Genomic DNA, 26,025 nt, shown 5'->3' on the forward strand with positions numbered 1-26,025 from the left:
TTCACCTCCTGACCTCCTGCACCTTCACCACTCACTTTGGATCACACATCTATTTTCTTATGTTCATTCACCTCGTGGTGTTCATCCTCTGGTTTTTTGGCTTACTTGGTTTTCCAATCCCACTCTCTCTCCTCTCTTTACTTCGGCACTTATTCTCTTGCTCTCACATTTCCACCCTCTCATCCACTTACACACTCCTCAATTATTGTTTCTTTTCACATTATGCACAACCTCTTTTATACCATTTCAGTCACATCCACACTTCCTCATTTTTATATTTTTTATATTTTTTATACTTTTATATTTTCATTTATTTTCAACTCACACTAATTCATACATATTACTATATTTTTACTCACACCATATATAATTATACCAGGTCAATTCACATAACACACACTTCCCCACCCCACTTATATAGTTAAACGTCATTATCTACATTTTTATCTTTCTCACTTATTCCATAATTTTCATCTAATTCATTTCCTCCAAATTTACTTTCAGTCTCTTCCAATTTTTACTGATACAATATAGGCAACATTATGTGAAGTCCTCATACAAACATACGTTTCTACTCATTTGATACAGGTATATGTTACTACCTATATTACCGCAGCTACTTGTACTTACAAATTCTTCCTGTGTGTGGCGCTATTCGCCTCTTCCGCTGACCCTCTGCATCCTCAGCTCCCGTGGGAGGCACTGGGTCCATGTCCCACCGTCATTGCCAGCTACTGCCGGAGCCACCATGTAAGTTGTGAGACTGTGGGGGCTTTTCCCTCCCTCTCCCCTCCCCTCTCAGCTTTTTAATGACCATCATGCTATGCAAAATTGCAAAATACTTTCATACGTATTATCTTTTTGTTTATAGATATGGATCATACACCTACTCTTGAAGAAGTGGCGATACTAGGCCACGAAACGCGTCAGTTATGGATGTTATGATCATACTCAATTTACTTTATTATTGTCTATTGCTATGCTGGTTCTTTCAGGCTGGCTTGGGGACCATTCATCATTTGTATTACTCCAGTTTTTTTTATATACCATGCATTGTTTATTTTGTATATTATGACTATATGATATATATATATATATACAAAAAATAATAAATACTATATTTTTACCGACTAGCCCTGTCATTGTCATGTCTCTCATACAAAGTCCCAACATTTTGCCTTTTGGCTTTTTTTCTATATGAAATTTGGGATGGAGACACATGGTTACCCCACCATGTGCCTCATTTAAAGTCCCGCCCTCCTTCCCCCCTTTCCCGATTGCTATCATAGGGGATATTTAAATTCACTCTGATAACAATAAAAATGATTAAAAAAAAAAAAAAAAAAATTGAAAGGAAAGGTGTCAAAATAACATAAAAAAGCAAAAAAGAAAAAAATCAAGCCCCCCCCTGTCCCCCCGTGCTTGCGCGCAATGGCGCACGCAAGCGTTGGTCTAGTGTCATATGTAAACTGCAATTGCAGCATGCATGTGAGGTATCGCCACGAACGCCAGGTCGAGTGCAGTAATTCTTGCAGTAGACCTCCTCTGTAAGTCTAAAGTGGTAACCTGTAAAGACTTTAAAAGGCTTTTAAAAATGTACGTAGTTTGTTGCCGCTGCACAGGCGTGCGCAATTTTTAAAGCATTTCATGTTTGGTATCTATGTACTCGGCATAAGATCATCTTTTAAATTTTACCAAACAAATTGGAATTATATAGTGTATTTGTGCAATAAATTTAAAAAAAAAATTATTTTTTTTGCAGAAATTGCATTTGGAAAATCTGTCGCAAATGCCATGTGACAAAAAAATTTGCAACATCCACCATTTTATTCTATAGAGCCTCTGTTTTAAAGAAATATATAATGTTTGGGGGTTCAAAGTAATTTTCTAGTAAAAAAAATATTTTTTCATGTAAACAAAAAGTCACAGAAAAGGCTTGGTTTTCAAGTGGTTAGAAGAGTGGGTGATGTGTGGCTAAGATTGAGCATAAAATGCCAGGACAGTTCAAACAACCCCCAAATGACCCCTTCTTGAAAAGTAGACAACCAAAGCTATTTGCTGATAGGCATATTGAGTCCATGGAGTATTTTGAATTTTGCCCTAAGTTTCGGGAAGATGACAATTTGTTTTTGTTTTTTTGGGGTTTTTTACAGAAAGTTGTCACTAAATGATATATTGCTCACGCATGCCATGGGAATATGTGAAATGACACCCTAAAATACATTCTGTTGCTTCTCATGAGTACAGGGATACCACATGTGTGAGACTTTTTGGAAGCCTAGCTGTGTACGCGACCCCGAAAACCAATCCCCATCTTCAGATTTTCTAATGGCATAAATTGCTGATTTTACCACTGCACTACCTGTCACAGTTTCAGAGGCCCTGCAATTTCAAGATAGCACAAACCCCCCCAAATGTCCCCATTTTGCAAAGTAGACACTACAAGCCATTAGCTGAGAGGCATGATGAGTCCATGGAATAGTTTATATTTTGCCACAAGTTTCCGGAAAATTATTTATTTATTTATTTTTTTACACAAAGTTGTCATTAAATGATATAATGCTCACACATGCCATAAGTATATGTGAAATGACACCCCAAAATGCATTCTGCTGCTTCTCCTGAGTACAGGGATACCCATGTGTGAGACTTTTTGGCAGTCTAGCCGCGTACAGGACCCGGAAAACCAATCCGCACCTTCTGGCTTTCCAAGGGCGTAAATTGTTGATCTCACTCCTTACTACCTATCACACTTTTGAAGTCCATGAAATGCCAAGATGGCACAAACCCCCCCCCCCCCCCAAAATGACCCCATTTTTCAAAGTAGACACTCCAATCTATTTGCTGAGAGGCATGGTGAGTATTTTTCAGCTCTCATTTTTTTTGTAAAATGAAGAAAAAACAGGAAAATGCATTTTTTTCCTCTTTTCTCAATTTACAAAACTTTGCGACAGAAAGTGAGATCTGCAAAACACTCAACATGCCTCTCTGCAAATAGCTTAGGGTGTCTACTTTCCGAAAAGGGGTCATTTTGGGGGGGGGGTTTGTGCTGTCTTGGCATATCATGGCCTCCGAAACTGTGATAGGTAGTCAGGAGTGAAATCAACAATTGGGGTATCCCTGTACTCAGGAGATGCAGCAGAATGTATTTTGGGGTGTCATTTCACATATACCCATGGCATGTGTGAGCAATATATCATTTACTGTGAAATGAGTGGTGCGCTTTATCCAAGTGAATATGTACAATTCAATGTGCATAAATCTCAAATGTGCAAAATCAAATTATACAAAGTAATAAAAAACAAGGTATAATGAAACAAAGTCCCAAACACAACGTGTCTATACTTCTTGCATAATAGTCCAGTGATAAAAGTGTTGTCAGATGGTGATGAAATCAAATTGTGACTTTACAATTCCCTCCAACTGTTAGAATTCCTCCTTACCGAACGGATTAAAAGTAAGTGCTCCTCTTTGCAATATCAAACAATCAATCACTGTGCTCAAACCAAAAAAATCGTGCTCTCCACCGTGCATGCAAAGTAGCCTGCTTGGCCTCTTACCAGATGAGTATAAATGAAGCACTCTGCCAAAAAACTCTTGGAAGGGAATGTCTCTCTATCCAGATGATTAAGCAGCCGATTGGTGAGACTCAACAGAAGGATCGTATCACTCCAGCATAACATGTAAAGGAATGACCACTGATAGTGTATTACCCTTGATACATCGTTTATTGAAATGAAATATACACTTACATGTTAGCTGACAGTATTCGCAAATAAATTGATAGAGCGGTGAGGGATTCCTATGATGCCCGGGTCCGGCTGCAGCCCAGATCCCGAGCGACGTGGTGACGGCACGCCTCCTGGCTGACGCGTTTCCACCGATTGGTTATCTTCAGAGATAGGAGGTTCTCGCGCGCCGTCACTTCCGTCCTATTTATTCTAAAGGGAGCCACGTCACTTCCGGTGTCAGCAGAAAAAGGCTCCGGAAGTCTTTCGTGGGTCCCCTTTGCTTACAAGCATTCTAATGCATCTTATTTGGACCAGATATCGGAATTTTCAGCTGGGTGGTGCTTAAGATGGGGCGATGTATTCCCAGCATTACAATAAATTGTATGTTTACCCATCTTCTATCGACTCCTCCCTGTCGACCTCCGATATTACACATAGGGTATTGCAAAATTAAAGGTAGGGGATAAATTATCCCACTTCCACACCCAATACTCAATCTATGAATTAAAAACAAGCCCATTTTGGTTGAACCATATATAAAAATTTAAAATTCTAACGATGACACCGGAAGTGGCTGGCATTCTACTTCCTGTCTATGGTGACAACTGAATGATATATTGCAATACTTTTCATGCATTATTACAGCAAGACCACTAGTCTTAAAATATATATGTCACCATGTAAATATTAAAATAAATAAAATTATATAAAAATATAAACTCACATATTAAAATTATTTTAAAATATATATCCCAAATGTATATATGGTGAATAAATATACTAGGTGTCTCATGCTGATCTGTAATTGGAAGGGAATTTACTGGCATTATGATTATCTGTTATTGATGTGTGAATTGATGTCCCATTCTATGTTATGGCCTCTCAGCCTAAAACATTTGAGCCCATAGATCCAAAAAGTCTCACGTCTCGAAATTGACCTTTCCAGGTTGCTGCCTCTCCAATGGAGGACATATTTCTCAATAACCGTGATTTTCAATTTCTTGGAATCTTTATGATGGCATGTGGCATAGTGTTGGGACACACTATGCCCTGGAAATCTATTGTGGATATTGGTTAAGTGTTCTCCTATGCGAATGCTTGCTGTTCTTATCGTTCTTCCTACATATTGGAGATTGCATTCGCACTGTAGCAGGTAAATGACCCCTTTGGTGTGACACGAGATAAACTCTCTAATGGGATATTCCTTCCCTGTTACGGTGGAAACAAATTTATTAGTTCTCACTGTAGTGGCTTCTGTACATATCCGACACCTTTTACAAGAATAGAAGCCTTTCATGTCTGGGAACACCCCTGTCCTGGGCGGTCTTTCAACAGGATTTCTGGCTATTAATTCTTTCAAATTTGTCGCCTTCCTGAAGATTATTTTTGGTTGGGTAGGTATTGCTGGTCCTAGGACTTTGTCTTCTTGTAGGACCCCCCAATATTTCTTAAAGACATAATTGAGCCATTTATAGTTACTAGAAAACCTAGTGGTGAATGCATACTCAAAGTGAGGAGATATTTCTTTGGTTTTGTGTTTTGATTCCACAAGGTTCTTCTGTTCCATGGGGGTGACATTTTCGATCTCTTTGTCTAATTCCGAAATGTCATACCCTTTTTCAACAAATCTCTGTTTCAGAGTTCCCACTTGTTGTTGAAAGTCCTCCTGTTCGGTGCAGTTCCTTCTGATCCTCCTAAATTGGCCTCTAGGTACCGACCTGAGCCAGTTGGGATGGTGACAGCTGTCTATGGCTATAAAGCCATTTCTATCGGTGGGCTTAAAAAAGGATCGGGTTGCAAAGCCCGAATTTTTCCGATAGATCACCAAATCCAAGAAATTTATGGCGGTTTTGCTGTATTGATAGGTGAACCTGATGCCCCAACTATTGCAATTCAGGTTCTCCATGAAAATCTTTAGTGAGTTTTCATCACCTTGCCACACCAGCAATGTATCATCTATATACCTCCTCCAAATGACCAATTCCTTGGCTCGGTTGGTAAAAATATTTCGGTCCTCCCAGAGAGCCATGAACAGGTTGGCTAGGCTGGGGGCAAATTTTGCCCCCATAGCCACACCTGTTCGCTGGCGATAGAAATTTTGGTTATAATAAAAATAATTATGGTCCATCCCAAAAATTAGGAGGTCTAAAATGAACTGCTTCTGTTTAAATGGAATCTCATGATTGGCATCCAGAAATGTACTGACAGCTTCGTAACCCATTTCATGCGGTATGATAGTATACAATGAGGTCACGTCGGCCGTGACAAATAGTACATCCCCTTGAACCTCTACCTCAGTTATATCTCTGATGCATTGAGATGTGTCTTTGAGGAAGGCAGGTGTCTCTTGTACTAGCGGTTGGAGGAAATAGTCAACATATTTTCCTATCCTCGAAGTTATAGATTCGACTCCACTAACTATGGGCCTTCCCGGTGGATTATTCAGACATTTATGCACCTTTGGGAGGTAGTATATAGTGGGAATTCTAGGTGAGACTGGAACTAAAAACTCTTTTTCTTTCTCGTTCAGAACACCCATGGTGAAACCTTTGTGGATTAATTTTTCCAGCTTCTTCTTATAATTGAAAGTAGAATGCCAGCCACTTCCGGTGTCATCGTTTGAATTTTAGATTTTTATATATGGTTCAACCAAAATGGGCTTGATTTTAATTCATAGATTGAGTATTGGGTGTGGAAGTGGGATAATTTATCCCCTACCTTTAATTTTGCAATACCCTATGTGTAATATCGGAGGTCGACAGGGAGGAGTCGATAGAAGATGGGTAAACATACAATTTATTGTAATGCTGGGAATACATCGCCCCATCTTAGGCACCACCCAGCTGAAAATTCCGATATCTGATCCAAATAAGATGCATTAGAATGCTTGTAAGCAAAGGGGACCCACGAAAGACTTCCGGAGCCTTTTTCTGCTGACACCGGAAGTGACGTGGCTCCCTTTAGAATAAATAGGACGGAAGTGACGGTGCGCGAGAACCTCCTATCTCTGAAGATAACCAATCGGTGGAAAAGCGTCAGCCAGGAGGCGTGCCGTCACCACGTCGCTCGAGACCTGGGCTGCAGCCGGACCCGGGCATCATAGGAATCCCTCACCGCTCTATCAATTTATTTGCGAATACTGTCAGCTAACATGTAAGTGTATATTTCATTTCAATAAACGATGTATCAAGGGTAATACACTATCAGTGGTCATTCCTTTACATGTTAAGCTGGAGTGATACGATCCTTCTTTTGAGTCTCACCAATCGGCTGCTTAATCATCTGGATAGAGAGACATTCCCTTCCAAGAGTTTTTTGGCAGAGTGCTTCATTTATACTCATCTGGTAAGAGGCCAAGCAGGCTACTTTGCATGCACGGTGGAGAGCACGATTTTTTTGGTTTGAGCACATTTTTTATCACTGGACTATTATGCAAGAAGTATAGACACGTTGTGTTTGGGACTTTGTTTCATTATACCTTGTTTTTTATTACTTTGTATAATTTGATTTTGCACATTCGAGATTTATGCACATTGAATTGTACATATTCACTTGGATAAAGCGCACCACTCATTTCACATCATACATTTATTTTTTATCTGGGAGCAGCTTATCACAGACCAGCGCACTTTCTTTTATACACAATATATCATTTACTGACAACTTTGTGTAAAAAAAAAAATATATATATATATATATATATATATATATATATATATATATATATATATATATATATATATATATATATATATATACAGTGGGTACGGAAAGTATTCAGACCCCCTTAAATTTTTCACTCTTTGTTATATTGCAGCCATTTGCTAAAATCATTTAGGTTCATTCTTCTTCCTCATGAATGTACACATAGCACCCCATACTGACAGATAAACACAGAATTGTTGACATTGTTGCAGATTTATTAAAAAAGAAAAACTGAAATATCACATGGTCCTAAGTATTCAGACCCTTTGCTGTGACACTCATATATTTAACTCAGGTGCTTTCCATTTCTTCTGATCATCCTTGAGATGGTTCTACACCTTCATTTGAGTCCATCTGTGTTTGATTATACTGATTGGACTTGATTAGGAAAGCCACACACCTGTCTATATAAGACCTTCCAGATCACAATGCATGTCAGAGCAAATGAGAATCATGAGGTCAAAGGAACTGCCTGAAGAGCTCAGAGACAGAATTGTGGCAAGGCACAGATCTGGCCAAGGTTACAAAAAGATTTCTGCTGCACTTAAGGTTCCTAAGAGCACAGTGGCCTCCATAATCCTCAAATGGAAGACGTTTGGGACGACCAGAACCCTTCCTAGAGCTGGCCGTCCGGCCAAACTGAGCTATCGGGGGAGAAGAGCCTTGGTGAGAGAGGTAAAGAAGAACCCAAAGATCACTGTGGCTGAGCTCCAGAGATGCAGTCAGGAGATGGGAGAAAGTTGTAGAAAGTCAACCATCACTGCAGCCCTCCACCAGTCGGGGCTTTATGGCAGAGTGGCCCGACGGAAGCCTCTCCTCAGTGTAAGACACATGAAAGCCCGCATGGAGTTTGCTAAAAAACACCTGAAGGACTCCAAGATGGTGAGAAATAAGATTCTCTGGTCTGATGAGACCAAAATAGAACTTTTTGGCCTTAATTCTAAGCGGTATGTGTGGAGAAAACCAGGCACTGCTCATCACCTGTCCAATACAGTCCCAACAGTGCATGGTGGTGGCAGCATCATGCTGTGGGGGTGTTTTTCAGCTGCAGGGACAGGACGACTGGTTGCAATCGAGGGAAAGATGAATGCGGCCAAGTACAGGGATATCCTGGACAAAAACCTTCTCCAGAGTGCTCTGGACCTCAGACTGGGCAGAAGGTTTACCTTCCAACAAGACAATGACCCTAAGCACACAGCTAAAATAACGAAGGAGTGGCTTCACAACAACTCTGTGACTGTTCTTGAATGGCCCAGCCAGAGCCCTGACTTAAACCCAATTGAGCATCTCTGGAGAGACCTAAAAATGGCTGTCCACCAACGTTTACCATCCAACCTGACAGAACTGGAGAGGATCTGCAAGGAGGAATGGCAGAGGATCCCCAAATCCAGGTGTGAAAGACTTGTTGCATCTTTCCCAAAAAGACTCCTGGCTGTATTAGATCAAAAGGGGGCTTCTACTAAATACCGAGCAAAGGGTCTGAATACTTAGGACCATGTGATATTTCAGTTTTTCTTTTTTAATAAATCTGCAACAATGTCAACAATTCTGTGTTTTTCTGTCAGTATGGGGTGCTATGTGTACATTCATGAGGAAGAAGAATGAACTTAAATGATTTTAGCAAATTGCTGCAATATAACAAAGAGTGAAAAATTTAAGGGGGTCTGAATACTTTCCGTACCCACTGTATTTCGCGGAACTTGTGGCAAAATATAAAATATTCCATGGACTCACCATGCCTCTCAGCAAATAGCTTGGGGTGTCTAATTTCCAAAATGGGGTCATTTGGGGGGGTTTTGTGCTATCTTGAAATTTCAGGGCCTCCGAAACTGTGATGGGTAGTGAGGAGTAAAATCAAAAATTTACGCCATTAGAAAACCTGAAGATGGTGATTGATTTTCGGGGTCCCATACACAGCTAGGCTCCCAAAAAGTCTCACACATGGGGTATCCCCATACTCAGGAGAAGCGGCAGAATGTATTTTGGGGTGTCATTCCACATATACCCATGTCATGTGTGAGAAAATTATCTTTTAGTGACAACGTTGTGTAAAAAAAAAAAAAAAAAAAAAATTAATTTTCCCAAAACTTGTGTCAAAATATAAAATATTCCATGGACTCACCATGCCTCTCAGCAAACAGCTTGGGGTGTCTACTTTCCAATTGGGGTCATTTGGGGGGGGTTTGGGGTATCATGACATTTCAGGGCCTCCTAAACTGTTATAGATATTGAGAAAATGCAATGAAAAATGTACGCCCTTTGAAATTCTGATGGAGGTGATTTGTTTTCGGGCTCCCGTACCCAGCTAGGCTCCCAAAAAGTCTCACATATGTGGTATCCCTGTACTCAGGAGAAGCAGCAGAATATATTTTGGGGTGTAATTACACATATACCCATGGCATGTGTGAGCAATATATCATTTCAATGACAACTTTGTGTAAAAAAAAAAAATACATTTTTTTTTTAGTCATTTTTCAAACAACTGTGACAAAAAAATGAAATATTCAATGAGCTCAACATGCCTCTCAGAACATTCCTTAGGATGTCTACTTTCCAAAAACTGGTAGTTTGGGGGGGGGGGGGGGTTTGTACTGCCCTGCCATTTTAGCACCTCATGAAATGAGATAGGCAGTCAGAAATTAAAGCTGCGTAAATTTCAGTATTTACACCATAGTTTGTAGACGCTATAACTTTTGCGCAAACCAATAAAAATACGCTCATTGAAATTTTTTTTGTCAAAGACATGTAGCTAAATACAGTTTGCCCAAAAAATATGACATAAATTGAGTATATTGGATATTTTTTAAAAGACAAAGTTGAAAATGTCATTTTTTCGCAAAATTTTCGCTGTTTTTTATTTATATCGCAAAAAATAAAAAGCGCAGAGGTTATCAAATACCACCAAAAGAAAGCTCTGTTTGTGGGAAAAAAGGACGTAAATTTCGTTTGGGTACATGACCGCGCAATTGTCAGTTAAGGTCACGAAGTGCCAAGTTGAAAAAAGGGGTCTGGTCAGGAAGGGGGTAAAATCTTACGGGGCTTAAGTGGTTAAAAGAGCAGTGCGTGACAAACAGCCCAGAAATCTCAAAGAACTGGAAGACTTTTGTAAGGAAGAATGGACAAAGATACCTCAAACAAGAATTGAAAGACTCTTGGCTGGCTACAAAAAGCGTTTACAAGCTGTGATACTTGCCAAAGGGGGCAGTACAAGATATTAACTCTGCAGGGTGCCCAAAATTTTGCAGACACCATTTTTCTGTTTTCTGTTATTTTGAAAGTGTAAATGATGGAAATAAAATCTAACTTTTGTTGACATATTATAAGAATGTCTATTCTGTAATTTGATGCCTTTTGGAGATTTTTCCATCTTTCCTTGGCTTCTTTATGCAAATTAATAAAATTTTTTACCTGGGGTGCCCAAACTTTCCATCCCCACTGTATACTATAATTTGTAGACACTATACCTTTCACGCAAACCAATTAATATACACCTATTGGGATTTTTTTTTACCAAAGACATGTAGCAAAATACATTTTAGCCTAAACGTATGAAGAAATTTGATTTTTTTATTAAATATGTTTCTAACAAAAATTTAAAAATATTGGTTTTTTTTTTGTTTGTTTTTTTTAATTTCGGTCTTTTTTTGTATAAATATTAAAATATAAAAAAAAAAACAGATGGAATCAAATATGATCAAACGAGCAAAAAATAATCCAAATTAAATTTGCGTACAGTTTTGCATGACCACGTAATTGCCAGTTAAAGTAGCGCAGTGCCAAATAGCAAAAAATGCCCTTATCATGAAGGGGGTAAAACCTTCTGGAGCTCAAGTGGTTAATGTGAGATTTGTTTTATTAAATGGAGTGTGTAAGGGTGAGAACCTCTGTCAGGTCACCTAGAGATTTCAGCACTTTCTCTGTGGTCCCCAGGACAGGCATTTTAAAATCTAACAGGGACACTGGTGGTTAGAGTCTCTAACCCTTCCCCACTCTAACAAAAATCAAATATGTTTTAACTGTACTGCATAATGGCTGACTGAAACCATTTCTCCTTTAGTTTCATAATGTGATATGAATGTTAATTTTAATTTTATGATCCATCAAGTTTTTTTCCCATGCATAAGACATACACAGTGCACTACTAGCACAAAGACATAAACTGGCTTTTAATGAATGTTTTAGGTTAATAACACATTTTGTACATCTACCTATTTATACTGTTTCCTCTCTATTTTTAGATTTTTCCTCCCTGTCTGCTGTACAAGACCCTCCAGATGTAGTTTCCCGTGTTACACAATATATTGCTGGAGCAAACTGTGCACATCAGCTGCCTATAGCAGAAGCAATGCTAACTTACAAACAGAAAAGGTATCTTGCATGTCTTTACCTTTCTGGATAGAACTTTACTGCAGAAATATGTTATCAGTTTTGGTGAACATTTCAATTCAGAGTCATTGCATTTGCACTGCTATTACGTGTGAAATGTAGTGATCATAAGAGTAAGAGTCCTAAAACCATGGCAGTTTCAGATTATGTTCAGCATTTTGTAGAAAATTTTTGGGAAAAAGTACCAATCAACAGGTTTCCCTCAGTCAGCTCTAAGGTTGCACACAACTTTTCTATATGGTAGTACCAATCTAAATCAATTATAGGGATCTGCAGCTATCCCAAAAATCTTGAAAAGACAGCACAGCAGTCAGAGACTGAAGAGACTGCTAGAAAGCATTACAGGCAAAGCTGGGCATTCTTACAGTGTCAGAGCTGCAAGAGTCGCATATGCTACTGGGCCTTGGCGTTCCGCGACTGTGGGGGCAGCCCTGGCAACCCTTCCCCCTGCACCTTCAGCCAACAGTTCACTATGCAGTGGGGGCAATCAGCAGCTCTGCTGTGTCGCTGACCTCTCCCTCTGCCCCTCTGGCCAGTTGTTTACTATGCTGTGGGAGAGGAGGGGGCGATCAGCATCTCTGTTGTGCTTGCGGCATCTCCCTCTGCCCCTCTGGCCAGTAGTTTAGGCTGTACGGTGAAGAGGGGAAGGGGCCTCTGACCCGAGCAGGCATCTGCTTCAGTACACAAGTGAGTCGCTTTGCTTGTGCACTGAAGCTGATGCCTACTCAGGTCAGAGACCCCTCCCCTCTCCACTGTACAGCTGAAACTACTGCCATCCCCCACAGCACAGTGAACTCTTGGCCAGAGGGGCAGAGGGAGATGCTGGGAACTAGAGAGCTGCCCATAAATATGTTCAGCAGAGGTGAGTGGTCATGGGCTGACCAGGGTACCTAAACTACACTGCCGTGTGTGTTGGGGGAGGGTGTAAAGAGATATGTTGTGGGTTGGAAGTATGCTGGGGGGGGGCAGGGGTTGGAGGAGCAGAGCTGTGCAAGTGGGTACAGAGAGGTGTTAGGAGTATGGGAGAGGGGTGTGTAAAAAGTGCAGAGGAGTTCACAGATGTTGGGGGATATGGAGGTGTGCTAGGGAATACAGAGGATGCTGGGAGTTGCAGAAGTGGTATGTGTGCTGAGGGGGTACGGAGGATGCTGGGAGAAGTAGGGTTATGTATAGGGGGTGCAGGGATGTGCAAGGGGGTACAAAAGTGTGCTGGGGGGTATGGAGGCATGCTGAGTGGTACAAAGACATTCTGGGGGGTGTAGAGATGTGCAAAGGGGTATGACACAAGGTGGCTCTTGTAGAATCACGTCCATTTTAAATCTTACACTCCTGATTAACCCCTTAACACTTTGCCTCCCAGCCCTTTAAGCGGTTTCAGATGAGGTGGGGATTTCAGTAATGGAAATCTCCCGATCCCTACTTGCAATGGCGAGCTCTCTGACCATGTGACCACTGTGACAGCCAATCGCAGCGTTCACATGGTCAGAGAGCTCGTCATTGCAAGTAGGGATCGGGAGATTTCCATTACCCACTGGTAATTGTGCCGGGAGCACGCAGGGTGTGCGCTCTCAACACCATTTTGTTGACATTTTGTTACACATATATTCAGCCTTTTTGCATTAAGACCCACCCGCCGAGAGGCCGCATATATGCGTATGGCCGGCACAAATGTGTTGATACGTTCCCTGCCTAAAATGGCTGACAGAACACACAGCAAAAAAAAGGTGTCCCTGAAAACTTTTTGGAAAGTTTGGCAATTATGCAGGAAGGGGCCTGATTCTGCAGAACCATAACAATAGGCCCTGCAATGGGAGGGGAGTAAAGGGCCATGGAACTAGTGGAAAGGGCACCAGGACCAATGGCTAGGGCCCCAGGACTAGGTTTGGGGGGCCCTTCCTGGTTTCTTGCATCGGGGTCCTGAAGGTTCTAGTTAAGCCTCTGCATTCTTATTATATTGTGTATTAATTAAAAAAAGTATGTGAACTATATTTCTGTAATCCTAGCACTCTGGGTGCTGGTTGAGGAAAGGGCAGATCATTGAACGAATCAGAGTTCATTTTTCCTCACCAGGCTTGGAGTTGGGATATAAGGAAGCTAAACTGCAGCAGCTGTTCATTCCTACAGTCACTTATGCACAGTCTATCTCATGGTCCCCGGGGAGGCGGGGGTAAGGACGGTGGGGGGGGGGGGGAACCCACTTCACGTCCCAGCCCGATCGATCCAGCCCTTAGAGCCAATCCTTATGCGGAAGTTACGGATCTAATTTTCTGACTTCCCTTACCTACATTGTTCTAACATGCCAGAGGCTGCTCACCTTGGAGACCTCCTGCGGATATGGGTATAGCCCGGCGCAAGATTTACACCCTCTTCCCCGGATTTTCAAGGGCCAGCTAGAGCTCACCAGACACCTCCGGAATCACGACGTTTTCCAGGCCTCGGGCCCCTCTTTCTGGGCGAACCCATTCCAGGGCGCCCTGCCCTTCACAAAGAAAAGAGAACTCAACCTGGGGCTCCCGCCGGCTTCTCCGGGATCGGTCGCATGGCTGCACTGGACGCCACGAGGCGCCCCTTCTCCACCGCTCCGGGTTCGGGGATCTGAACCCGACTCCCATTCGATCGGCCGAGGGCGACGGAGGCCATCACCGTCCCTTCCGAACAGCGCTCGCCTATCTCTCAGGACCGACTGACCCATGGTCAACTGCTGTTCACATGGAACCCTTCTCCACTTCACTCAAGATGTGTCCTTAATCAATAAACATAAAAGAACATGATCCTATAACACAATTTTACAAAGTGTACATAAATCATATATGTGAAAAAATTCCAAAGCATTCCAAAAGCAAAGTCCATCAAAGTTGCAAATAACAATGTGTAAATTATATTCCGTGAGACTTCTGTGCTAATATACAGTGCTGAAAACTCGATTTGAATAGTGTGACATCTGCGTGAAACGATCCCCACCACCAGCAGATCAATCTTCTTACCAGAGATATATATAAAATGGCGTGAATAATCTACAAAAACCAAAATTAGCTTGTATTCCCATACACCTTCACCCAGCGTGTGAGCACACTCAAAAGCCTCTTACCAAATGTAAGATGAACTAGACGTTGGGAATAAACTCTCCACACTCCAGAGTGTAGCTTGTGGCTGACTAACGATCATAGGGTCCACAGATGGGGTGGTATTCTGTCTCCTTATTTACTCCGCAAATCGCATATGTAAAAAAATTCAATTGGATCGACAATGGTGCATTACCCCCGATTTATTGAATAAAAGTAGGCAGTTACACTTACATGTATCCAAATGTTCACTGGCATATAATGAATTGAGCCTGTAGAGTTCCCACGTCCGGCTGCAGCACGGACGAATGACGCGAGTGACGGTGCGACACGCCTCCTCTCTGACGAGACTTCCTCCTATCTCGGTGGAAGTCTCGTCAGAGGAAACGCGTCAGTGAGGAGGCGTGTCGCGCCGTCACTCGCGTCATCCGTCCGTGCTGCAGCCCGGCGTGGGAACTCTACAGGCTCATTACATGCCAGTGAACATTTGGATACATGTAAGTGTAACTGCCTACTTTTATTCAATAAATCGGGGGTAATGCACCATTGTCGATCCAATTGAATTTTTTCACATATGCGATTTGCGGAGTAAATAAGGAGACAGAATACCACCCCATCCGTGGACCCTATGATCGTTAGCCACAAGCTACACTCTGGAGTGTGGAGAGTTTATTCCCAACGCCTAGTTCATCTTACATTTGGTAAGAGGCTTTTGAGTGTGCTCACACGCTGGGTGAAGGTGTATGGGAATACGAGCTAATTTTGGTTCAAGTGGATTATTCACGCCATTTTATATATATATATCTGGTAAGAAGATTAATCTGCTGGTGGTGGGGATCGTTTCGTGGATGTCACGCTACTCGAATTGAGTTTTCAGCACTGTATATCAGCACAGAAGTCTCACGGAATATAATTTACACGTTGTTATTTGCAACTTTGATGGACTTTGCTTTTGGAATGCTTTTGGAATTTTTTCACATATATGATTTATGTACACTTTGTAAAATTGTGTTATAGGATCATGTTCTTTTATGTTTATTGATTCAGGACACATCTTGAGTTTAGCGCACCAATTATTTTTCACAATACACTAAGGCACAATTTCTTGGTAGCGGCTTTACTACAATTTATCTGAGCACCCTTTATTTTGCATATGTATACCTTCTCCACTTCAGCCTTCAAAGTTCACGTTTGAATATTTGCTACTACCACCAAGATCCGTACCCGTGGCAGCTCCACCCGGGCCCTCGCCCGGGGGTTCCGCGCCCACCGCGGCGGCCCTCACACACGTTGCGGCCTAGCCCCCGGGGGACCGCTCTCACCGATGGCGACGGCCTTGTATGGGCCCAACGCTCCAGCGCCATCCATTTTTAGGGTTAGAATAAGAAGTCAGAGAAAGGGGGGCGTAAGGGGGGGACTTTCCTAATAGGGTGCCGTCATAAGACAAATATGCTCAAGAGTAAGAGTAAGAGTTTTACTCTTGAGCATATTTGTCTTATGACGACACCCTATTAGGAAAGTCCCCCCCTTACGCCCCCCCTTTCTCTGACTTCTTATTCAATACTTATATAGGGACGTGGTGCCTATTTCCATATATACCCCATTTTGAGCTTGTCTCTTCTTTCCATTTTTACGGTTAGTTGATTCGGCAGGTGAGTTGCTACATACTCCTTAGTGGATTCCGGCTTCCATGGCCACCGTCCTGCTGTCTATATCAACCAACACCTTTTTTGGGGTCTGATGAGCATCGGCATTGGGCACCTTAACCCGGTGTTCGGTTCATCCCGCAGTGCCAGTTCTGCTTACCAAAAGTGGCCCACTGGGCGCTTGCATTCCACGCCCGGCTCCAGGCCAGCGAGCCGGGCTTCTATTTAAAATTTAAAGACCCATTTAAAGTTTGAGAATAGGTTGAGATCGTTTCGGCCCCAAGACCACTAATCATTTGCTTTACCGAATAAAACTTGTGTCAAGAGCGCCAGCTATCCTGAGGGAAACTTCAGGGAGAACCAGCTACTAGATGGTTCGATTAGTCTTTCGCCCCTATACCCAGGTCAGACAAACGATTTGCACGTCAGGACCGCTGCGGACCTCCACCAGAGTTTCCTCTGGCTTCGCCCTGCCCAGGCATAGTTCACCATCTTTCGGGTCCTGCCCAGTACGCTCATGCTCCACCTCCCTGGTGGGGCAGGCAAGACGGGCTAGTGGTGCCCCCGCTGGTCGTCGCCGGCGGCGGAATCCCACCTTAGCCGGGGGGGCCCCGGCCCTCACCTTCATTGCACTGCAGGGTTTCGTGCAAGAGGCCCTCCGACTCGTGCGCGCATCAGCCTCCTTGGTTTGTGTGGGTGCGGGTGGGACATGACGTTGCCGCAGACTCCTGGAACCTGGTGGTACGTGGGCCCTCCCGCCATGGCAGCGCAACGCGGCTGGGGCACCCGAGGGAAGGGGGCAGGGCGGTTCAGCGGGGGAAGGGCACGGAGGCGGTCGTCTCACTTGGCCCCGGCAACTGCTCTTGCCTGGGGGGGCTGTAACTCTGGGTGCGGCGGGCACGGGTGGCCCGACGGGAGGAGGCGGACAGAGGCGAATCCCCGCCTACCCTTCCCCGGGACCGCCCGGCCACCTCCCCCCCCCGGAGCTGTTGCGGTGCACCGCCGCAACGGAAATGTGCCCTCCGGGGCCCGGGCCTACGTCCCCCTTGCCATCGCCACCCCGGGCTCGCAAGGGGTGGGGCAGGATGGCGGGGAGGTCCAACAGGACCACGGCATATGGCCCTGGCCCGCCGGGTTAAATCCTCCGGGTCGACCACACGGACCCCACCCGTTTACCTCTTAGCAGTTTCTCACCCTCTTGAACTCTCTCCTCAAAGTTCTTTTCAACTTTCCCTTACGGTACTTGTCCGCTATTGGTCTCGCGCCCGTGTTCAGCCTTAGGTGAAGTTTACCACCCGCTTTGGGCTGCATTCCCAAACAACAACCCGACGTCAGGGAGGCCGGGTCCCGCCGTGCCGGGGGCCGCTATCGGCTTAAACACTGCCCACGGGCTGGGCCTCCAACAGAAGGACTTGGGCCCCCGAGCAACACCGGAGTGGGTCCGGCCTCCCATACGCCACATTTTCCGCGGCCGCCGGGCAGCTGGGGATTTGGCGTTGGCTCTTCCCTCGTTACTGAGGGAATCCTGGTTATTTTATTTTCCTCCACTTAGTAATATGCTTAAATTCAGCGGGTCGCCACATCTGATCTGAGGTCACGCGCCCCCCGCCCACGACCCACCGAGGGGAGCGCCGCCCGGGCCACATGGGCAGCCCCGCTGGCTAGGCCACAGACAGCCGTGCAGCCTCCTTTTCAGGTGAAGGGGACTGGGCCCTCGGGTGGGGGGACCCCAGGCGGGAGGAGGTCTGGCCTTTGGGGGACGAAGGGGACCAGCCGGGGAACAGGCGGATGGGTGGCGGGGTGGGGACAAGGGGGCCCAGAGTATACGCCGCCCCAACCGGACGTGGCTGGCTGGCACCCTGTGGTGGGTGGCGTGGGGTTCCCCTTAAAATCTATACCAGACCCGAAGAGCCTGGTATGGACTGGGGGGGGGGACCCTACGCTGTTTATTTTTTTTTAATTCTGTCACAGGATTCCCCCTAACCATTTAAATACAGGGCACTATCACCCCATTCCTGCCTAGACCAATTTTCAGCTTTCAGTGCTCATTGCCGTCTAGGGGAAATATTGGTCAGCTTGGCATGACACTGCTTCCAAACCATAAGTGGCAGGGCCACCAAACTTGGGGAGTACCGAGAGGGGACCCAGGACTACAACATATCTATACATGTTAAAAGTGGGGTATGCCTGTAGATTACACTGACTGCACTAAACTAACTCAATACACTATCCACTAACTACCTGCCTAATCTCTATTGTCACACATTATACTGGGCCGCTGTATAAGCGGCAGCCTTATATCGTGTGAGACGCGGAATCAGCCCCTGAGCCATGATTGGCTAAAGGCATACCTGCCTTTGGCCAATCATGGCTCTGACAGGACATTGTACTGTGATTGGCCAAAGCATACAGGTCAGGTGCATGGTTTGGCCAATCATCAGCAATCAATGCACTGCAACAGCGCAGTGCATTATGGGGCACTCATCGGTGGGTGAACTTCCCGACCAGCACCCCATTTGTTCCTATGTTCAGCGAAAAAACAAACAACTGATGTTCAAGTCCAACTTACATTTGACTCGAACATCAAGCCCATCACTAATATTTATATGTTTCTCATTATTGTACCAGTTATATCTATTATATAAATGACAGACTTTGAAGTTTGAATATGACAGACAGACAGAAGTTTTAATATGTACAAAAAATAAAACTGTATTATCAAAAACAATAAAACATAATTAAAAAGATAAAATTATTTAAAAAAAATAATTGAAAAACAAGGGCTGGTCAGCAGAAGGACCAACCCCAAATTGCTGCTCCAAAGACTGGATGCGGTGGACGGCCCACTGCAGCAGCTCCGTCATGTTGCCTATTGATGGGTCCATCAACACTGGGGAGAAAAAGAGACAAGATAATTACCTGGAGGCAAAATGCATATAAACAAAGGTTTCACAAAACCACTACATCAAAAACTAGGCACTGTAGCATATTTGCCCTGTTTTACATACATTCTTGCTCAAACATGATAGATTACTGGTCTACATAGTCAGATTCAAATGCTTAATCCCAAAAAATGTTTAGGGCACGTGTAAGGTGAATTCCTTGGCCAACAAGATGAAATTTTTACGGATATATTTCATGGATATATCTATGTTGGGAATGCTGTCCAATTTTATTAGTCACAGGATCACAGGAGTTTCTTATTGACCTAATGGTTTGATTAATCAGGTGTGGTGGAAGGAAGGAGACCCAGCTCCTAGGAAGCTGAATTGTGGTCTTTCATCTCTACCATCTTCAGGCTTCAATGCTAAGAGATCACAGTGGAGGAAGCACTTTGTTTGGCCTAACAGGTAAATATTCACTAGATTCTCCAGTTTTTTTTTTGTTTTTTTTTTACTATTTTCCCAAATGTGGATCAACTTTAAAGGGCCATAAGCATAGACAATAAGCTGTCCACGGGAAAGTGTTCTAAAGGTTCAACAAGATGACTTCCAACATAGCTGTTTCCTAAAAACAGTGTAAAAGGCTTGCCATGTAAACCTTAACAGGTTAGGAGAAACAAACATTTGTAACAATGGTATGTGTTGTGTCCAAGTGCTAGCTAGGCTACATGTGCACATCTCTCTCTATCAAAAACTAGATTTAGATTGAGATCTCTCTCTCTTTCTCGCTATCTATATATTTTAAAGAGACACATTGTAGAGGATGGTGTCAGCCTTCAAAGCGATACCGTTTGCATAGTTTCACACGCGATCTCTCCAATCGGTGATCCTGGCCAGGTGGGACAGACTACCTCAGTCCTTGGACCTGAGAGTGTCTCTGAGTCACCAAACCAGAATGGATCTCTTGTGGTGGCTTCAGTCTCCGGCGGTGTCGGAACGGAAAATCCTTCCGGCCAATTCTGTGGACGGTAATAACCACGGATGCCAGCCTGTCGGGCTGGGGTGGAGTTCTGGGCAACCTGTCTGCCCAGGGCATTTGGTTGGAGGAGGAATACTCTCTCCCGATCAACATTTTGGAATTGAGAGCGATCAGGCTGTGCCTGCTCCACTGGTCGGATCATCTTCAGGGCCGCCCTGTACGGGTGCAGACGGACAATGCCACTGCGGTGGCGTACATCAACCACCAAGGGGGCACCAGGAGTTGCCGGGCGGCCCAGGAAGTGACCAGAATTCTGTCTTGGGCCGAGACTCATGTCTTTCTGCATCTTGCAAACCTCCGATGCGTAACGATCGGTAACTATTTTTTCCATAACCTCATCAGTCAAAAATAATTGTACATATGCCAAGGGGTTGTCATGGTCAACGTCAACTTCCATACCAGGTGCTCCTGCAAATGGGAATCTTGGGGGCACTGCTTGATCCGTACCATAGTCAATAGAGCACCAAGTCCGCACATCGCTGAGCTCTATCGCAGAATCGTCGCTGTCATCACTTTCCGTACCTGATGACGAATTTTCCCACCAATCGCTATCGCTCAGTTCTTCAAGTAACTTAGTTTCGCTGTCACTGTTTTCCAGTTCGTCTAAAAGCTTTTGCGCAAAAAGAACACTTTTTGGACGCCATGGTCGTTCTCAATTTTCCAGGCATAAAGAACTAGAAAAGCACAGGCAGGGCACTGGAAAAGCCACCAGGTGGAATCCTGTGGTGAAATGGCACGATACAGTGTAATTCCTTCAGATAACAACTTTGTATCATGTCATTTGGTTTATTTACATTTTTGAAATTGCCGCCGGTTCCACCCCCCTGCGTCGTGACGCTCGCAGGAAAGGGAATCGGAAGACAGGTGCCGAGCACACAGCGGGAGGTTGGCTGGAGGACGGCGGGGGATCGCAGGAGAAGGTGATTTTCATTGTGGGGTAATCCCGTGTGTTGCTCGGGGTTACCGTTTTTGGTACTCTATAATAACCCCAAGCCACACTCAGGAATACCACTAGGAAGGTTAAAGTATATATGTGTGTGTATTATTGTTCAATCTTAAAGATAGTTCCAATTATGTCCCAGATATATTTATCAGTATTTATGATTATATTCCGTAAACATTTTCTGGGCGAATTGCCAAACTATCTAAAATTATCTTTTTTCACGGTGATTGTAAAGTCTCATGTTTGTTTTTGTTTTTTTAAAGAGGAAGTAAACCCTCCTCTGACACTTCCACCTATAGGTAAGCCTATGATAAGGCTTACCTATAGGTACTGTAAATATCTCCTAAACATGTACCGTTTAGGAGATATCTACCTTACATGCAGCCAGTGACGTCACTGGCGCATGCGCTCTGAAGGAACGGCCGCTGGTGTCGTTTCTTCAGAGACCCGTGCCGTGACTGCCGGCTCCCGCGCGTGTGCGCGGGAGTGACGTCACCGCGGCTCCGGCCAATCAGATGGCCGGATGCCGCGATCCCGGAAGACGGGCGACTGGACATGTCGCCCGTCATAGAGGTGAGCGGACGGCACGGCGGGGGCTCGTTCTAAGGTAAATATTTCATAATGAGCTAGTATGCGATGCGATATGGGTTGCTTGTAAAAAAGAAAAAATGTAACTGAGTTTACAACCTCTTTAAATAACAAACATTTTATACTTTCCTGCTTTGTACAGTGGTTTTGTACAGGGCAGCCCAGATCCTTCTCTTTTTCGAGTCCTCCTTCACTGTTCCTGGCCCCTGCCTCCTGTCGAGTGCCCCCTTACAGCAAGCAGCTTGCTGTGGGGGCACTGGACTTGAGCTGCAGCTCTGTCCATTCAGATACAGAGTTGTTGTTCAGCCCTACCCCCTCTCTCTCTCCTGATTGGCTAACTGACTTTGATTGACAGCAGCTGGAACCAATGGCACCCCTGCTGTGTCTCAGACAATCAGAAGAGAGAGTTCCCGGATGGCCCGAGAGACTCCTTAAAAGAGATGGGGCTCAGGTAATAGGGGGTGCTGGGACGGCTGCAACACACAGAAGGCTTTTTTGTCTCAAAGCATAGAATGCATAAGATAAAAACCTTCTGCCTTTACAGCTCCTTTAAAGCTGATGGAAGATCTTTTGGAAAGATCGATTGAGGCAAGCCTCTCACACAGATGTTATTCTGTCAGCTACGGTTTTCTAAGTCATCCAATTGGTATAAAAGGTCCTAATGCTGTATAGTACAGTCGTGGAGAATTTGGTTGTGGTTATCAACCGTTTGTTGCAAGGTATGTAAAGTCACAGACAATTCTTGTACTTTAAAATCCACACGTGAGAGATCTGTCTTAATATGGTAGATCTCACGCTTATGAGTGCTCTGTAAGTGGGAGACATAGTTTCCCAAGTCAGAGCTGGAAGGTACCTGATATAGGCTTTGAAGTCCCAGTCCTCTTTGATCCCTAGTGGTTGTGGAGGGGAGCCCAAAAGCCCTGGGGAGCTGAGAGCAGGTCTGCTGCCAGACGACATGGCAGAGGCTGTGGACGACAAAGCTGGAGTGGCTTGGGCGATGGCATGCCTGTGATGGGAGGAGCAGATCCACTATGCACAGTAGGAAGGAGCAAAGACACATACCGCGGTCAGGGCTCCAGGAGAGAGAGCTTCAGGAGAGATGGTCTGAGGTGAGAGAGAGGCGTCAGGGACAAGCAGTGTTGATTGTTGTTTCTGTTGGCTTAAGGAGGTGGAGGAAGAAGCTGCCTGTCTGTTGGTGGCAGTTCTGTGTATACAGCAGACAGAGGTGGCGAGAGAGAGTCCTAGTCCTCACCCAGTGGCAGCATCTGTAGGCTTCCTGAATGGGGTGGTGTCACCAAGCAATTAGACATGTGAGGGAAAGCCATAAGTGAAGCTGCTGCCATGTCTGCTCGATCCACCGAGACAAAGCGATGGCTCTGTGAAAAGAGCTAGCTAATCTATCCAGATTGTGATTTGTATGAGATGCCCTGGAGTTCAGCTGCCGTTGGCAAGCCACGCCCTTGTGGCTGATGTTTACCATGTCTTCCCTTTTGAATGAACACAGAGCGCCCTGTATAGCATTCCTGTGTTCATCCAGGGGGTCGATGAAATGAGAACATGTTCACTGCCAACCCCCCCCCCTGTGGCTTGCCATCTCACAACCCAATTAACAATATCCCTCCTATTTGAATTAATTCCACTTTAACTGTTTTTCGCTCACGCTATGGTCGTATGATAGCTACAGCACGGGCTTAAAATGCTGGGAGGGTGTCTATTGACGTCCTCATGGGAACCTGCTTCCCGCACGCCTGCTCAGGTTCGGATTCAGAAGAATCTGTGATGGCTGTGTCCCATGGACAAAGCCTATCACAGATCGTGGTAAATGGCCTATAAATCGACAGGCTTTTACCTCGTGATCACCGTGTCCAATGACATGCGATCACAATTATAAACATAAGCTGTTATTTAAAGCGCCACAGCTTTCCTTTTCTCACTGAGTGTGAGGGAAGGAGAGATATATTCTGATCGTGTGTTTAACTGCTTGTTCAATCAGTGTCACACAATGCCCATCTAGTGCCCATTCAGTGTCACAGTGCCCATCAGTGCACGCAGCATCATCAGTGCATATTAGTGCTGCTTTATCAGTGGAACCCCATGAATGCCCATCTGTGCACATCAGTGTACATCAACGCCCATCATTGTAGCTGATCAGTGCCCCTTATCAGTGTTGCCTCTTCAGTGGGGTCTCATCTGCACCCATCTGTGCTGCCTCATCAGGGGACATCAGTGTAGCTGATCAGTGCATCCCCATCTTTGCAGTGCATACCAGTGCAGCCTCATCATATCATATATCAGTGCCCTTCAGTTTAGCCTGATCAGTGCCCATCGGTGAGGCCTCTACAGCACCCATCTGTGCAGGCTCATCCGAACCCATCAACACCCTTCTTTGCAGGCTTATCTGCACCCATCCGTGTAGCCCCATCAGCAGCAATCAGTGCATGCTCATCAGCACCTATCAGCTCCCATCTTTGCAGGCTCATCAGCACCCAATCTGTGCAGCCTTATCAGCGCCTATCAGTCCAGGCTCACCAGTGTCACCACTGTCACCACCATGTCAAACATTTTTTTTTTTACAAGAGAGGAGGCATTCAAGATTCTAAGTGCTGCCAACGAGAGCAGTGGAGAGCTCTGTGTCGGCTTCTGCTTCTGATTCTGATTACAAGTCAGTGCCACAAGTAGAGCAGTGGCATCCACCAGCAGTGTACTGCAATCCACCATTAGTGCAGCACCATACACTAGTAGCACAGTGGCAATCAACCAGAAAGGCAAGAAAGGCCAGGTACTAGTGTGGTGTCAGCTCAGCCCCAAAGGGTTAGGACCCATGCCAGCCTTCCATATGTTCTTCAAAACCCTCTGCGGCTTCCTCCTAACTCAGGAACAGTGAACATCCCCTCCTTATACTGCCTAGCCAGGTGTCCAGGTGAATACGGACATTTTTGTCCCCAAAGATTTTTTTCATTTAGTTTTCACTGATTAATTATTATGTTTAATTGTGGCCCAGTGCAACCCCTTGCCTCTGCCCAAAAATGTATATCTAGCAACCAAACGTCATATTAATTGCCATCCCTATGAATGGAGATACTTAACTTTTGAGCCTCTCATTCAATATGGGACTCCCCAAAAAAATTAGTTGCACATATACTGGTCCATCCACCACATGCGGATCTACTAGGCAGTAATGCCCAGAACAAGGTATTTGATGATTATGTGGTTCCTCCATTATAACGATAATACCAAGTGCCCTCCCTGAAATGACCCAGTAAATGACAAGTTGTATAAAATTCAGCCACTTCTAAATTTGCCTAGTTATTTATCCCGGACAAAAATATCTGCGTGGATGAGTCGCTTGTCCACTTTACCGGCAGGCTGGGCATCAAGCAATTCATCACCAGCAAAAGAGCCTGATATGGAGTGAAAGTTTACAAATAATGCAACAGAGCCACAGGGTACTCCTATGCTTTCCAGGTGTACAAAGGAAAAGACACCCAACTTGCATCCCTCTGAATGCCCAGACTACAAACGGAAAAGTCGTTTGGGACCTCATATTCCCACTCCTTGAAAAAGGTTATCACCTCTAAGTGGATAACTTCTACACCAGTTTGCCTCTTTTCCAGAATCTTCACTGGAAGAAGACTCCAGCATGTGGCACCGTGAGAGCAAATAGAAAGGGCTTCTCTCAAGGGCTCATTAATATGAAACTAAGAAGAGGGGAGTCGACAAATTTGCGCAACAAGGAAATTCTGGCTATGAAGTGGAGTGACAAAAGAGATATTTAAATGCTGTCTTTAATCACCAACAACACCTGTGTGGAAATCTCTGGAAGAAATGGCCCAATCCAGAATCCAGCATGTGTCCATACATTTTGTCAATGGGGGGAGTCTATTTAAATAATCAAATGATCCAACCCTACCTTGCTACAAGACAAACTTACCATTGGTATAAAAAAGTCTCAATTTATCTTTTTAATTTGGCCATATACTTATCTTATGCAATATACTGCAAATCCACTGAGAGACCCGTATCCTTCCTTGGCTATCAGGAAG

At 44.5% G+C, this 26,025-nt stretch overlaps 1 protein-coding gene across 8 annotated transcripts in view; it reads left to right on the forward strand.

Annotated features, from left to right (window-relative positions):
- PACS2 (phosphofurin acidic cluster sorting protein 2) overlaps nt 1-26,025 on the forward strand; it is a 1,277,570-nt gene that overhangs the window by 922,781 nt on the left and 328,764 nt on the right. For 5 of the 8 annotated variants that reach the window (XR_014224766.1, XM_082242584.1, XM_082242587.1 and 2 more), the window contains one exon: nt 11,675-11,803. Coding sequence is in view for 7 of the 8 variants with exons in the window: in XM_082242584.1 (XP_082098710.1) it covers nt 11,675-11,803 (129 nt within the window). In the remaining variant the exon portion in view is untranslated. Of the gene's footprint in view, nt 1-11,674; nt 11,805-26,025 lie in introns of all 8 variants that reach the window. The other 3 variants (XM_082242585.1, XM_082242586.1, XM_082242590.1) reach the window with 1 other exon arrangement.

Source organism: Pelophylax lessonae, assembly GCF_965119305.1.
Source record: "Pelophylax lessonae genome assembly, chromosome: 13".
NCBI classification, from domain to species: domain Eukaryota; kingdom Metazoa; phylum Chordata; class Amphibia; order Anura; family Ranidae; genus Pelophylax; species Pelophylax lessonae.